The sequence below is a fragment of the Anarhichas minor genome, unplaced genomic scaffold (assembly GCF_050575085.1).
Source record: "Anarhichas minor isolate MPS153535 unplaced genomic scaffold, ASM5057508v1 ptg000136l, whole genome shotgun sequence".
Lineage (NCBI taxonomy): Eukaryota > Metazoa > Chordata > Actinopteri > Perciformes > Anarhichadidae > Anarhichas > Anarhichas minor.
Window position 1 is genome coordinate 1,958,962 of NW_027466582.1, and position 16,041 is coordinate 1,975,002.

At 42.9% G+C, this 16,041-nt stretch overlaps 1 protein-coding gene across 1 annotated transcript; it reads right to left on the reverse strand.

The window, feature by feature from the left end:
* Positions 1 to 219: 219 nt before the first annotated feature.
* lrfn2b (leucine rich repeat and fibronectin type III domain containing 2b) lies at positions 220 to 12,696 on the reverse strand. Its single transcript, XM_076084357.1, has 2 exons — positions 11,306 to 12,696; positions 220 to 1,183 (listed from the first exon to the last, which is right to left on the reverse strand). The coding sequence occupies exons 1-2, from the start codon at positions 12,694 to 12,696 to the stop codon at positions 220 to 222; spliced, it is 2,355 nt and encodes a 784-aa protein (XP_075940472.1).
* Positions 12,697 to 16,041: the final 3,345 nt, after the last annotated feature.

Sequence of the window (16,041 nt, forward strand, 5' to 3'; positions counted from 1 at the left end):
GTGCGGGCCAAAACAATCCAAAGGTCTTATTCCAAAAGTTTGTTTTTGGCTATGACTGTGAAGACCCCTCGTCCTGTCCCACTTGAGTCTGAGCGGTGGAGTGGAGGGGATGAAAATGAGTGTGCTTCATGCAGGACAAAGGCTCTTAGACCAGCGGGTCTGTCTTGGCATGGCCGTTGGCGGTCCATTTGGGCAGTGTTTGACAGTCCTCCATCTTCCCTAGACAGTACTCTCCATCACCCAGTCGGCGCTGTCTATTGTCCCCTTGCTCCCTCCCGTGTCCCCCTCCTCCTCGCACTGCAGCAGCATGCCATTTACAGACAGGCTCCTCTTAGTCCAGATACTGCTGAACCTGCGGGATTTGTTGCACAGCTGAGCGGCCCCGGCGCCTGTTATGTCTCCCATGTCGAAGGACTGGCTCCTTTTTGGCTTAGAGTCCGGAGGTAGCATGAGGAGCCGGCTGAGGCTGGAGTCCAGCGTCCGGCCCAGCAGCGGGTCCCTGTCTGTGCGGGGTTTCTCTGCTGCCGCCGCTGCGCTACTGGCGCCCCCCAGGTTGCGGCCCTGTAGCCCCCGCAGCTCCAGCGAGGTCAAGGCCCCGAGCAGGTGGTCCAGGTTGGACCGAGGCTTGGAGGGAGCTGACCTCCAAATGTTGGCAAGTGTGCTGTTGGGGCTGTACGGGCCCCCCACCATGGAGCCCGAGGATGAGGAAGAAGAGGTGAGACTGCTTTGGAGGGAGCCACACTTAAACTCCACCACCTCGTCCTGCAGGGCCACTTTGATCTTGACCTTCGGCTCAGGCTGAGACGGGGGCATAAGAAGTCCGTTTGGCCCGACTCGCCCCCCGTTGGTCTGAGAGTGAGTGTCACTGACACTGGTCAGTTTGCCTGCCGGGGGTTCCGTATCGGCGGCTTTGTAACGCAGCATGAGGATGACGATGAAGACCAGCAGGGTGGCTACGATGATGCCCCCCACCACCAGGATCATGGTGCCTCCCAGCAGCTGGCTGGGCAGCGACTGGCACTGAGGGTAGTTGTCCTGGGTGAAGAAATTGGTGCAGCCCACGACGTTGGTGGCCGTGAGCGTGGTGGCGGTGTCGTCCCAGGCGGCCAGCACGCACAGATCGTAGCGGGTTCCCGACACCAGATTCGTCACCAAGAAAGCTTTGCTGGAGGCCGGGATCATCCTGAACAAAGACAAGGAAAAACAAAACCTGCAGGTTAATTACTCGATTAAGATAAAGAGGTCTTCCTCTTCTGATATCTCTCTTAAAGACAGAAGCAGCTCTGAAAACAAAGAGGAGGCATATAGTAAATGCTGTAAATGATTGAACCATCAGCATCTGAACAGGGTACACATGTAATTTCAGCACATGGAGACTTACTCCTAACTGCTGCAGGAGGGAATGCAAGCTATATTCACTGTCCAATTTTTCATTAAAGGAGAGTCAGGATTCCATTTGCATTCCCTGGAGTTTCTCTCCACTGCTTAGTCTCTGCGGTGGCTGCTTTAACAGACAGCCAAGAGTAATTGGCTTTATCTCTCATAGCCATCTGTCTTGCAGCATTGAACAGAGGGTCCATTTGATATTGGAGCTTCGAAGCAGTGATAAATAAATAAGCAGACAGAGAGTGAAGCACATTTTGTGCGCGCGAATCCAGCGAGCCTCCCAACTGCCCGAGGCGAGCTGCTCAGGGGCCAGATGACCGGTGGCTCACGCCTGCTGTTTGAATGTTAGCCCTCGTTCATGCCCAGAGTCAGTTTCTCCTGCAGGGATTCACATCAGTCATGATGAACCTGACCGTCTCACCTTTCGGCCGAATCATTCTCAGAATTCTGCCAGCTCTGACCGTTGTTCAGCTTTACGTCTGAAAATCTACCTTAATTATAAACTGTTTATGTCAAGATCACTGTTTCATATCAGCTTCTAATCGGGCTAATGGTTTCTGTGTTCATTTCTGAAGGTTTATTAAAACTAGGCAGGGTCATATTAACCCACTTTTTTCAGCCAAGCTGGAGATTTATATTATCATTTTAGAGGTGCCAATTTTCACATTCCTACTTGTACTTTGTGTCTCTGCTCGAACATATTTATATGCTTTAATGTTAAAAAAACACATAATTTTCTCATATTGTCAGTCTGAATATTACAGCTCCTGTAATATTCACCTTCTGTCTGATACGCTTCATTTTAGCGCCTGTCTCTTTAAACCTGAAAAAGCCCAGACTGCTCTGATTGGTCGTGTGTGTCAACTACACGGAGTTTAGCGGAATGGTCCCAGTGATTGTATAGTTGTGACATCACAACCTGTAGTCCTGATCAGCTCCTTATGTTTCTGAATACGTTGAGCCCACAGTATCTATGAAGCACAAAGACCTGCGGCGACTACTTTGAACGGATTTTGTCGTTTGGTTCTCATCCATCATGTGAGCAGCAGGTTTGGTCCCTGCATCGGTTTTTACACAATGAGTAAAAACCAATGCAGGGACCAAAGCTGCTGCTCAGACTTGTATCACTAAACGAAACTAAATGACAAAATACGTTCGGCGTGGTTGCCGCAGGTCTTTGTGCTTTATTGATACTGTGGGCTCAATCCACAGAGAAATGCAAAAAAACAAACAACGGATGGCTATCTCACATTCTTTCACCAAAAGGACATTTATCTGACATGCGACAAGGATCACAGATGAGTTCATCCTCAGTGTTTTGCCTTATCCCAATTACTCACCACAGCTCAAACAAAAAGAAGCTGCTTTCCAATACAAAAGTTCCACTTGTCCAACTTGTGCTACAGTTCATTACACTATTATAATTGGCTGCCGCGGTTTGGGAGTGAAATTCTTTAGCCCAGTGATGCTTTCGCTGTGCACTGCTCGCTCCTCTGTCTGGGTCTAATTGATTTCAGGTTGTCTGCATAGACTGGCTAATTCATTTTAATTCATAGGAATATAGCCAGAGTCCACAGAAACCTATGCCAATGCTTATCACGGGGAGATAAAAAACATTTCTTGTCCCTTCGGGCTGCGAAAAAGGAATTTGTGGAGTGGCCTGCTTAGTTCCCGATGACGGCGCGAGGCCGTAGCATTAATCAGAGTGAAAGCAGGGGAGAGAGAGAGGAGACACAGGAGGAGACGGGTTTACGCTTCTTTAAGCTTAGCGAGAGATTTGTCAGTTATAGTTTTAATATTCTAGATATTTTCTCAGCTCAAATAAAGAGCTGACAAAACAAATACATCGTTACTCCGGGCTGCATCTTTCCTGTCCTCAACCACTAATTCATGAGCTCCATTCTTCCTTTTTTACAGCTGCAAAGAACGGCTGAATGATTATTCATTATCTGTCGTGATTTCTTAAGGCTTTTCTTTTCCTCTGGACAAATACACACAAGGTCAAGCCAAGCGGTCTCCTGCCTTCGATTCAGCCTAAACATCCAGGGTGCTGCTGGGAAATTTGATTATGCTTATATAAGCAAAATCCCTAATGGTCTCTCACTGGCTGCTCCTCACACTTAGACTCTGCAGCCGTATTGTAGAGGATTAAATGGGCCGTGGCATTGTTCGGTGTCTGTGTCTATACCCTTGAATATCTCCTGGTTGCAATAAAACATCCCCTCCGTCTAACTGTAATGGATGAATGCATTAGGAAGAGGAAGTTGTTGCTGAAAACGTTGCCACCTTAGGCCCGTGGTTTGTGTTAAAGTCTCCGCTTGAGATAACGCTGATAACACAGCATAGCTCATGCAAACACAAAGCCAGCACTGCAGTGAGTTGATCTGGCAATGAAGACAATCATGGCACAAACATCAGTACTCAACAGCCAACTTTCGCCGCCTGTAGCGCAACTTTAAAAAAAAGGAACTGGCTTGAAATTTGAAACATCTCGATGAATTGAACAGCAGAGGGTGATTACCAAATGGGGAGGGACGCGAATGGCGTGAATACATGGAATTTGCGTCATTTGCATTTTCCGCATGAGTTAACATTGTTCAACTCAAGCGAGACATTCTTGTGAAGAGTGTGGTCTTTCGTCGCTCCGACAGTAATGTAATTATGGTGAGGACGGCCTTTGAGCAAGGCAAACGGGTTTAGATTCAACTGCTCACAGTACCACCGTGTTGGAGAGGGAGGAGGAGTGAGTGGAGTGCTGTTCAGTTAGATGCATCTGCAGCCACAAATCCTACACACTGTCCCTTTAAAAAAAATGATTTCTCAATGATTAACTCTGAACTGTTAAATCCAGCGGTAGAAGAAGTATCCAGATATTTTACTTATAAGGAAAAGTATAAATATCTTAGTACAGAGTATAGATGATTACCAGTCAAATTGTACTTAGGTATGATAAAGACAAATACACTTAAGTATAAAATGTAATACTCATTATGCAGAATTGCCCCTTTCATTATGTTTTTAACTTATCTGTGTATAGAAAATCCTCATCTGCAATATAACTGGAAACGAAAGCTGTCATATAAATGTAGTGGACTAAAGAGTACATTTCACTCTAAAGTAGCATGGACATACCCAAGTAACGTCTCAAAGTGCAATGTACTCAGTTATTTCCCTCCTCTGTTCTCAGATGAATCTCAGATGTTTTTTTTACTGCAGCAAATGATGCTAAGACGCGGCTGAGAATGTTGTGATTTGTTTATGTACTAAGAGTTTATTTCTTGATCCTCTTATGCTTCTCTGACCCGACGCTCACAAACCAAAATGACAAAAATCTCATTTGCTGCCAAAATTTAAGTCATGGCCTATTTTTCTTTGTAAAACAGAAATCCATCTCAAACTTTCTCATTGCAAACTCTATTATGGGGGATTTAGAATTCCTTCATCTTTAGGTGGTGAACTTTGAACTGAAGAAACTGCTGTCATGACTTTTACAAAATGACAAAATAAATGAATTGCCATCAGATTAATGCAATAAAGTGCGTGTCTGGAGGGGGCTTTAGAAAAGCTATCCAGGCACTCGAGCACGTTCTCTCCTGTTTTTTTGACTCTACACTTAATCTTCCTTCCTTAATCTTCTTTGCACATTCTCATATATAAATATACATTGAGATATAAGTAACATACTCACTTTATATGTAAATATTAAACAGCACATTGTATATTCATGCTATAGATATGCTTGCTGCATATTATCATGTTTCTATTGTTAATATGTTTGTATTTTTTTCTCGTATCAGCAGACAGGCCAACACAGGCCAGATCACGCCGTTTAATCCCGGTTGAACATTTACTTTATAACTTTTTGATAATATTTCTTTCTTTGTTTTTGTATCCTTGAATTGCTGGTCTTCTTTAAATGATCTTAGCAATGCAATACTCTGATCAAGTTGTTATGTGCAAAGATTAGTTGTAATGCAGTAAATAAATTATACTCATGAGAAAAAAACAATTTCATCTCTTATTCTGGAGCTTTCAACCGTACCACAGTCTTCATCAGCAGTTTTCATGGACTTTCAAAGGTCAGGAATTCACTTTAAGTCCTATAGTCTTTTAAGCCTACATGGACAGTCAATGTATCCTCATACGACGGTTTGTGTATGTTATAAAAAATGTATTCACATACTCGATCAGTAAAATAAGTACTTTTGTAAAGTAAATAACTATGTTTTCTGTGTTTTTTGTTTGTGGCGTTATTTCGAAATTACAGCACATAACTTTTTGTAGGTATAAGTGCGAACAGTGGATGAGGACAGCGTGGAACAGTATACATACAGTCAGCGTGTTCAGAGTAACGCAAGTAAGACGACATTGAGCTGAGATTGTTTTGTCAACTGCTGTTTCCAAAGCTCAACATCCTGTACGCGTTCTGAGCTTTTGAGTCTCTGTGTAAAAGACATGAGAGTTCATCCATAGAGGATTCTTGGAATGCAATTGTAATAAAGGTGCGAGGATTTGACCATTTGGTCACTTTACATTGAATATCGCTGACACACTCTTTTCTCTACCACATAAAAGAAATGTTTGTCACACATTCCTGTATTTTGTTGCTGCTTGCTGAAGAACACATTCCAACATGATCTTTTTCTTGAACGGCTCCTGGAGGAAGCTTGGCATTTCAAAATAAGCTGGTATGTTGTTGTGAGAGCTGTGATCAATACCTTACAGTATGCTTTTCAGTATAGAAGCCATGAATCCAACAGTCTCTTCAGCTCAGCTAATAGCCAGTAATGGTGGCCTAAGGTGAGTGCTTTCAGTCCTGACATACCTCCCCGTAACAGACTAACACTAAATCCCATGACATGTGACACTGAAGCCATTATGTGGCGAAGTATTGCCCTGCGTATTGCAATTTTATTGAAATATCACTGACAGGCGGCAGCTGACCTGCAGCTTCCATTACCACAGCCACATAAAGAACTGAATAGAATCACCTATTCATGAGCAGCAATTATGCGGTGCATTTTTACATCAGAGGTGGACAGTAATGGGACAGTTTGCATTTAATTAAGTAACCTTTTTGAGTATATTGTAGTTCTAAAAGTAGTTTGAATTCAACACGCTCTCCTTTACTCTAATGGTCTACATTTCGGGAGAAAAATGTATACTTTGACACTTTTGTAATGGTGTAACAGATGGCGGGTGAGCTAATGTGGCTTTCGGTTGAGGTAGCCACACCCCTTTAGAACAATAATAATAATGGATGAAGCTATAACATGATCCAAATGAGATGGAACGACTAATGGTTTGTTTCTGTGCAACGGTATTTAGCATTGTATTCGGCAGGCCATACATGTAGCTTGATGAAGACAATTTCTTTTGCTGGATTCAGAGACTCCCAGACCGGACAACGCCGTGGTAACGGCCTGTCAATCACAAGGTAGCCCCGCCCTAAAGCATACTCCACTTTATGGTCTATTTGACTCTAAATGAGACCATAATTAAAGACGACTTGAAATTAGTGATTGTGACCATAAAGTCATGTTTACAATGTTTACTGAGGTAATACATCAAGTCAGAAGTAGAGTCATTGTGTCATAGATTTCTACACAGTCGCCCCCTGAAGGCCATTAGAGAGAATGCAAGTTTAAGGCACTTCTGCATTGGCTTCACTTTTTAGATCCGGAGGTTGCCGCCTGACTGGATTGCAATTGCATAAAATGACTAATAACAGTTCAAAAATAGATGATCACACAACTGTATTGAACAGCCAATTCGTCTATTAAATAATATCCATCACAAAGTTCACGTCATTATCTCATAACTAGCCATTTGATGGGCACTTTCTCTTAAAATGCTGGGTTACTCTTTGCCTGATATTTGTCGGGTCTTTGTTACTGAACTACCCTCATAGTCTGTACGACTTGATTAGTTTGGAGTACTGAATTGTTTCGGTAATTATAAGGATACTGTAACATGTTGATACTTTTCATATCAACCTTTCTTTACATTATAGTTTCATGGTTCATGCATATTAGATCCTCCCAAGACAACACATTCTCAGTCCCAAGCTGTCAAATACTCCAGATTGGTCAATGGCCCTACACTTCAGACTGTAAAGCTCTATGTACCCCTCTAACGTCAGTTTTATGTGTCAATTTCCACTTGTGTAACATTCCGTCCCTTTACAATAAGTCAACGTTGACGTTTGGTTTCACAGAGGAGAGGAACAGCATTCTCCTGAGCCAAAGTCCTCGGCTTTACTTGAGTACTTGTTATTATAAATGTACCAGTCATTTTACTATACATTTTTGACAACTCTACCCTCGTCTGATAATGTCACAGTCAAAAACTTTGGAACTATCTCAGAATAGTACACTTTACAAAGGAACTACAAAAAATAACCTTTTAAGCCTTGCAATTGCACATTTTTTTAATGTGCAATGTCTGTGCCCTCAGGCCTCCACGTTCACCCATCCTTCATAAAAGATCACGGTTAAACCTTTAGTTCAAGGAACAATGTGCCAATCAGGGAAACTGGAGCAGTGATAACATTGTCCCCCAGCTCCAGGGTGTGAAGAGGAAACAACTCTTGCCTCTTGCGCACAGTGGCATACAGCTGAAATGATTAAGTTGTCTGGATCCCTTGAATCCCAGCAGCTACAGACCTTTTTGCAAACTTCCATTCTTATTTAAACTTTTACTGAGAGTTGACTCAAGTCTTCTGAATTAAATTCAGCTTTTATGAATCAGTCTGTGATACATGTCAGGCTGCTTTCAGAACAACGTACACGACAGAGACTGCCCTTATTATGGTAGAAAATCACATTCTCATGGCAGCATGAAAGCTCTAATCCCTCTAGATTTGGTAGAGCTTTTGCTAACATCTTAATTGATCAGCCTGGGTTGGCATTAAGGACTTGTTGGTTCAGCTCTTATTTGTCTGATATTCAAATTCAAGACATCCTCAGCAGACACCATCAGTGGGGCTATGCAAAGTTCGGTTGGAGGCTCCCAATGAGCCACATCATCCACACACAAAACATGTTATTTCACTTTTCTACTGATCTTATTCATCCACAACTAAGCTTAGAATACAAACCACCACAGAGCCGCTGCATATTTTTGTATACAAAAATATGAAATATGCACACTATTGTATGAAATATGCACACTACTGCATACACACTGAACACAAATATATGAAGCAACATTTATCATTCCATATTTATTCCTGCACCCTTTGCACTCTGCGCCATTGCACTATTGTCTTACTGTTTAAATGTCATTGCTGTTATATACTGTATATCAGAGGAGGCCGGTCGATAGAGGCAGAGGAGGTTGCTTCTCCTCTATGTCTGAGAGGCAAAGTATTAAAATAAAAAAAACAGATCTCGGTATCATTTATAAAATATTTTTCTCTCTTCTTTGGAAAGACAAACTTATTGAAATGCTTCAACAGCAACATCTGCGGGGCAGGCAAGAGGCCAAACCTCTTATATCGATTGAATGCATTTTTTTTTTCATGCTTATCTGTTACTGGACAAAATGCATAAAATGACGAACCCATCGGCTACAGGTCTGACGAGGGATAAGCCTCTGCAGTGTCTCCAGTGTAGCAAGTGGATATCCGGGCCAAGACTTACTTTTACAGTCCGATTAGCAACTCGACACAACCAGGTTGTTTCACAAGTAGTCAGTTTAAAAGCTAATTTCAAACCACCGTCGTGATATGGTAGCCGGTGGGTTCCCGGATTGCATTTCGGCCCATGCTATTGGTTTTGTTCTCTACACGAACTGTTTACCAGCATTCAACCAAAGCTCTGTACTTATACGATATTACCATTTTACTAACTTGTGACTGTAAATTTTACAGTAACATGAAGATCAACATGTCGATTATTGCTGTTCTGCCTGTCTGCATGTTGTTGTTGCTGTATTGCTACACTGGTGTATTGCCGTGCACGGTCTTGAGGATACTTATTTGGTTGCTGTTTTTATGGCGTCTTGTTGTCCATCATCTCATTGGTTTCAATACATCCAGCCAAAGGACTGCAGTTGAAAATGGACCAGATGGCCAACACTGGAACATTTACTGAAATGCTGATTAATATGCGTTGCCCTCATAAATAAATAAATGAAATGTCCTTATGATCCGACTTACAACAGCTGTCATGTTTATAAGTCCTGTGTAGCTTAGTACATATGTACAGTGTATGCTATTTAAATATTTACACAACATGAATAGTGTCTTTTTTATTATCTAATCTTTCTAAATTAGGACATATTTAAATTCAAAAATGTTGATTTTTCAACTTAAAATGTTTTAAGCAAGAACTGAAAAAATAGACTGAATAGAATTAATTATATTACTATTTGCCAGAGTTGTACTATATGATTACATAAAGGTCTGAAAAACACTCTTCCTGCATTTCCATCTGGCTGAAACAAGAAAGAAAATATGCTTCATAATGAAGGAGAACATTGCAACAAAGGGGGTGGCTACAACCCTGAGGCTACAGCTCTAAATATCTTGCTTTCCACAGTTTTGAGTAGAGATTTATATGGCATTAAGTAATTGGATTTTTTTTCTGGCTGGTTTCACATTCATTTTAGAGGCTGTGGTGGTGGAATACAAGCCTCATCTAATACAGTTTCATCCCCATCAACTGCTGCTGGATTGACAGGAACCCTTGCCTCCTGAGCTTAGAAATTGCCCTTCTGGTTCTGGACTGCTGAGCATAATCGAGCCCAGTATAGTGCAGCACTGTGCTTAGTGAAGGAGACATCACATGATGAAAAGGTGAGGTAGAAGGGAAAAGAGTTGTTTTTACTGCAATTCTATGGACAAAGGACAATACCTACATCCACATATATATATATATATATAATATGTGCATTTTCCAGTAATGATGTACGGATGCTGCGTTCCAAAGAACTTGGAGGTCAGCATTTTAGTTGAAATTTCAAACTTCTGGCCTCCGAGCTTTCCAGGTGCACAACGCTAAACATAAGCAAAAACCATGGCTGACCGCGAGAAACGAATGTTTCTTTGGCAAGTGTAGAGGCAGTTTAACTTTCAGCAGTGCAGCCTCCACATGCTTTTTTTTTGCATAGCAGATCACTTTTAGAGATTGTTTACTGTAACCAGCTACCTAATAACATGGCAACACAGGATGACATACATTTATATGCAGAACAGATTTTACTATTTGATGGTATGAATCACTTTAATTAAATCCAGCAAATATGCTTACATTGCCTTTTAGCTACCATTCACAATGTGCACTTCCATTGTTGTGTGCTGCTTCTATGTGAAGTCTGGGTGAGTGGATTTGCCCCGAGTTTACAAGTAGTAACTCCGACTTTGAGTGGCTTTCCATTGTTCTTTTCCTTTTTGAGTTGCAAGTTGTCTGGAACTCAGCTAAAGTAATGCCAACTGTAATCTTTCAAATTGGGATTTTAAAACAGACAGATCGCTGTTTCAGGCAGTTTCCAAAACAAATGATTTCTGCTGTGGAAATGACTTTTCAATTTAGGCGAAAATGTATGAATTATTAGCAAACTATTATGTATTCATACATCCAGCAGACACAAACTTATCTTTCACGAGGAGCTGTGTTTCTAGCCACATTATGCATTTTCCAATAATCAGATTTGTTCGACACCAACTCCTAATAAAAGAGACTTTTGTGCTGTGGTTTGGTGCTGGGCAGGCAGTTTACAGCGGGTGTCATGGGGACAGCGTCACTGGTATAAGTACTAAAATTAATTATTGAATAATTCCATTTAGCTGATTCAGTTTCAGGGTCCTGGTATTGTGCATGCTGGCTCGCTGTGACACTGTCATGGCTTACTGGGGCACTTGGCAAAAGCCGTGCTCCACTTCAAGATTTTTTAAAAAGAATGTGTAAGTGTTTACCTGTAAATTAGAACCTCATCGTCAGAGCAGTTGTACTGGAGCTGGTACATCTTCACCTTGGGGGATGATTTGCTCACTGTCCACTTGACCAGTGCTGAAACAGCTGTCACTTCAGAGACGGACACGGCCCTCTCTGGTTGGCTCTTGGGAACGCCTTTGCTGATCCTGGTGGTCCCTGTGATATCAGAGAGACGTGACTTCGGTGGTGCTGGCTGCCCGGTGCCATTGCTGAGGTGGGGGAGCTGAATGATGGACACCTCCACGGAGGCGGTGGACTCCCCAGCTACGTTAGCAGCAATGCAGGTGAAGGTGCCATAGTCCTTGGAGGTTGTGATGGTGATGCTTAGGGTTCCATTGCTGTACACTTCGGTCCGGGAGGAGTTGCCAAGCAGCCGATCCTCAGGGGAGATCCAGTGGATGGTAGGGGAAGGGTCTCCAGTTGCTTCGCACCTGAGGTTGGCCGTCTGGCCCTCCAGGACCAGCATTCTGTGGGTGTGCTGAGTGATGAGAGGTGGCTGACACAAAAACTCCTCCTCCTTCACATTCCAAAAGTAACGACCCTTCAGGGCAGGAGGGGACGCACAAGTTTCTAGGTCGTCGTCTCTCTCAAGCCTCCTCAGCCACAGCATCTCACAATTGCAGTGCAATGGGTTTCCGCCTATACTTAGGGACAGTTGGGGTGCATAGGGTGTAGTCAGCATCATTGAGTCCTGGGCGCGGGCAAAGATGGGGTCTGGGGGTAGCTTCTGCAAGCGATTCGAGGTCAGGTCCAATCTCGCCAGCCTTTCCAGGTCAGTGAAGGTGCCTTCTGGAATAAAGTCCAACAGGTTGTGGTCCAGACTAAGCTGGTGCAGATTAATCATCTGGCGGACAGAGTTCCAGGGCAGAGATATCAAGTTGTTGTAGGAGAGATCCACATCTTCCAAGGAAGGTGCCATGTCCTCAAAGGTCTTGTCATAGATGCGTCCAAGTTGATTGTTGTTAATGATGAGGTGCTGCAGGTTGACCAAGCCTCGCAGGTCATCAGGGCCTAGCTCGATCAAGCGGTTGTTGTCCAGATGAAGTGAGCGCAGTGTTTCCAAGTCGCCAAAAGAGAAGGGCTGAATGTAACTAATGGTGTTCCTGGAGAGGGTCAGGTCCACCAGGTCTGTCATATTGGCAAAGTCCTGCTGCGTAATGCGGAGGATGTAGTTGCCTCCTAGCCGGAGCTCCACCGTGCTGCGGTCAATGTCCAGAGGCACGAAAAGAAGGCCTTTGGAGGGACACAATGTCCCGAGGGATTCGGACAGATTCTGGCATACACAGTACTTTGGGCATGCATAGGTGGTCATCACTGTGGCTCCTAGGACCAGCAGGCAGTAGATGATGTGGTCCATTGTAGAGTCATACATGGGAACCTGGGTGAGAAACAGAAAAATAAAGACAGATGAGTTCAAAGTTACATTCATACATTTTATTATCTTCCATCTTTCATCTGTATCATCAATTCAACAGGGCCCCTCTGAAAGACCATGGAGACAGGCAATAAAATGGTTAAAAGATCTAAGATGGAGCCACAGGCCCAACTACACCCTATACCAGAAATATTAAAGTTTTAAATAATTTTCACGAGTTGAATGGGATCACCTTAAATGTCTGTCTGCCTCGTTTGAAATCGTTATCTGATGCCACCAGGAATCATTAAACTTTGATCTTATCTTACAAGTTCAGCAGAGTAGAACCTGAGAGTTAAACACGACACTAAACATTTTACTCTTGCAAGTTTTACTTATGTCTCCATATTCCAAGATGTCTGAGTTTCTGCTGTTCTGTTTTGTTCAGGTCCTATGCCCTGGCCAATGGGCTATCCTTACCCCCACTACCTGTGGTCAATGCCTAACATTAACCAATCGTCTCTGTCTCAACGAGCTACGCAGGGTAGGTCCTGCCAATAAATACAGTGGGATTTATAATTACGCAGTTAAGACATAAGGAAACTATTTGGTAAACACATGAGCAAACAACATCAGCAAGCATGATTTTGGACACACATATGATATTTTCCCGTGTCATTTCACGCATAATTTGGAGACCAGACATCTGGGCTTCCTCCTGGTGAAAGATCTTGTAGTGTGTTAGCCCCTGTCGCCGGTCAGTCACACCAACTTCACAACTCCCGCTAACAAGGCAGCAAGTTGTGTAGTGTGAACAGCGCAGCGATCTAACGACTTTGAAGGTTGTGTTTTGTGAACTTGGCTTAATGCGAGTGCTCTGCCTGAAGTAATTGCCTGTTGAGTACAATCTTGCTCATGCAAGTTGGATGGGTGGCCAAAATATGAGATAAAATCCAAGTATAAATAGCAATTTCCCTTTAAGAAATCACATATTCATGGGCACAAATAAAGTGACGATAACCGTGTTAACACAGAATATATAAAGCATCTAGATAGTGAAATTTAATTCAAAACAATATCTATTCTACTGTCAACGGCATACATTTTGTGTTTGTCTTGTACAGTTTGTTACATATTGTAGCCTTTTAGTTATCGGCCCCCCGGGACCCCGAGACAGCCTCTATCTGGGACGTCATGTGACCCAGATCCTTTTCTCTGGGTGGATAGATCACTCAGGTGTTGATAATTCTGCAATCACAACGTAGTCCTGTGATCAGGGAATACAGTGCAGCAACTCAAGTGCAGCGCATCAGGCGCTCAGAGACGTGGTGTGAGCTGTAACAGCGGGCTGCCGGGGGAGACTGTGGGGATAAGCGCTATTCTTATGAGACGGTCATAAATTAACATATCTCAGTAGTCAAATTAGATAGGGCCACTCCAGCCTACTACACTTGATGCAGTATCCTCCCTCGTTATCCCCACTTTTACTGTAGAACACACCTGCAGTTTTATTGATGCATTTTTTTGAACATGCAATAATCTCTCTGACACACTCAGATTTACACATCATGTCATGCAGTGCCATTATTCAATATTATTATCCAGGACAAAGATGCAGATATGCAGCATGAAATATAAAAAAACAGCATGCTTTCCCACATAAACTGAGATTATCCCCTTTTCCCTTGCTGGCTCACACCCACACATGAATGCACACATCTGCATCTGCACAGTGCACATATACGCTCAGAGATGGCTGCACACACCCACACTCAAAGGTCTAAACACCCAAATACACGCCAACATGAACTATCTCTATGCATATCAACAGAAAACTAGGTTTTCTGCAAAGCATCACCTGTTTGATGATAAAGGAGCTAATGGTCGTGATGATGAAGATAAAAAGTTCAGTGTTACAGCTGGAGGGATGGATGGATGAGATGTGTGTACAGTGTTTTAAAAAAAAAAAAAGCATAGTGCCAACACACTGATGCAAAATAAATCATGTTGAACTGAGTAAACGTCTTGTTTACCATGTTATCAACTGAGCAAACTGCATCTGTAGAAAACCAAGAGATGCTGCTGAAAGCTCCAGAAAAAGCTGGTAATAGGACCTGGGCTTAAAATAAACTGAACATCTCAGTTTACCACCCCATATCCATGATCATCTAATCTGTGGCAGAATCTGCACCTTTATTTATCCGGCCAAATGGAACAGTAAGTCACTTGCTCCTGAGTTAAAGTTATTACTGGTCAAACCAAAAACTGCTCTTTCGACATTGACATTGATTTATTTATTACTTAACTTGCATACTTCAGTACTTCAGTAATGGCACAATCTTCTCCTCAACCTAACCAAGTACTTTCGTTTCCTAATCCTAAATAAGTTGTTTCCTGTGAAGATGCAAGCTTTATTTTGAAAATAATGTATGCATGTAACAAGCGGAAAACGACATGTGTTGCTGGACTTTCGTTGGAAAAAAAAATGACTAACTTTTTGTAAGATATCACACAAGCCGTTGTATGAGGATGCGTTTAAATCCTGCAATCCTCTGTTCTACAGTTGAAATGCATGGCTTCCTGTGCACCAAAACCTATTCCTAAAAACAAATCAACCAAACTCTTTATATGGAACAACAAATGCAAAACATTTCATCAACTGATGCTATTTCTTTAAATCAATATGAGACGAACAGAGTGAAATATAGCAGAATGAAACGGCACAGATTACTGCCATACCTAAGGACCCCAAAGCGCCTGCAACTGTTAACATACTTCATGTGCTATTGATTGGCTATTTTGCCCCAAAACTTCAGCCTAGAATATCACACTTTGCAAATGACCTGCAAAGTCCTTCAGCGTATGCTCGCAGGGCCTGGGGAGCACAAATAGAAGCGTTCCATCACAGAGAGCAGAGCAGCGCACCGAGGAGGAGTGTTTAGTAAATCATCCGGTCAAAGTCAAGGGCGCTCTGCGGAGGATGGATCGGTGTGGAGGTCAGGGAGTTAGCAAAACGAGCTCTCTCCTGACAAGTCGAGCATGGCGGACCGTGCTCATATGTTGAACACAGCCAGGACAGCGGTGATCAGCAAAGACCTTGATGTGAACACTCATCACAGCTCCTGACAGATGCCGCTGGACCTCAGGGCCTACCAGGCTCCAGCCGTTCATGCCCCGTCTGGCCCAGAGGTGGACGTGGAGCGAACGCTTATCTCAACACAGGCAGGCCCATCCGGTCACAAAAGATAAACTTGGAAATATGGGTGTCAGACAATTTCAATACTACTTCCATACCGTTGTGAAAGATTTAAGTCAATATTGAATTTCCTCAACATTCGCAGCTTTCACCGACTGGGCTGTGCA

What these genes read in the sequence shown, in the direction of transcription:
- lrfn2b (XM_076084357.1), bottom strand. Translation starts at nt 12,696, where the DNA reads ATGTATGACTCTACAATGGACCACATCATCTACTGCCTGCTGGTCCTA. An exon ending in GATGAGGTTCTAATTTACAG is followed by an intron (nt 1,184 to 11,305) that starts GTAAACACTTAC and finishes GTCTTTGTTCAG; the next exon opens with GATGATCCCGGCCTCCAGCA.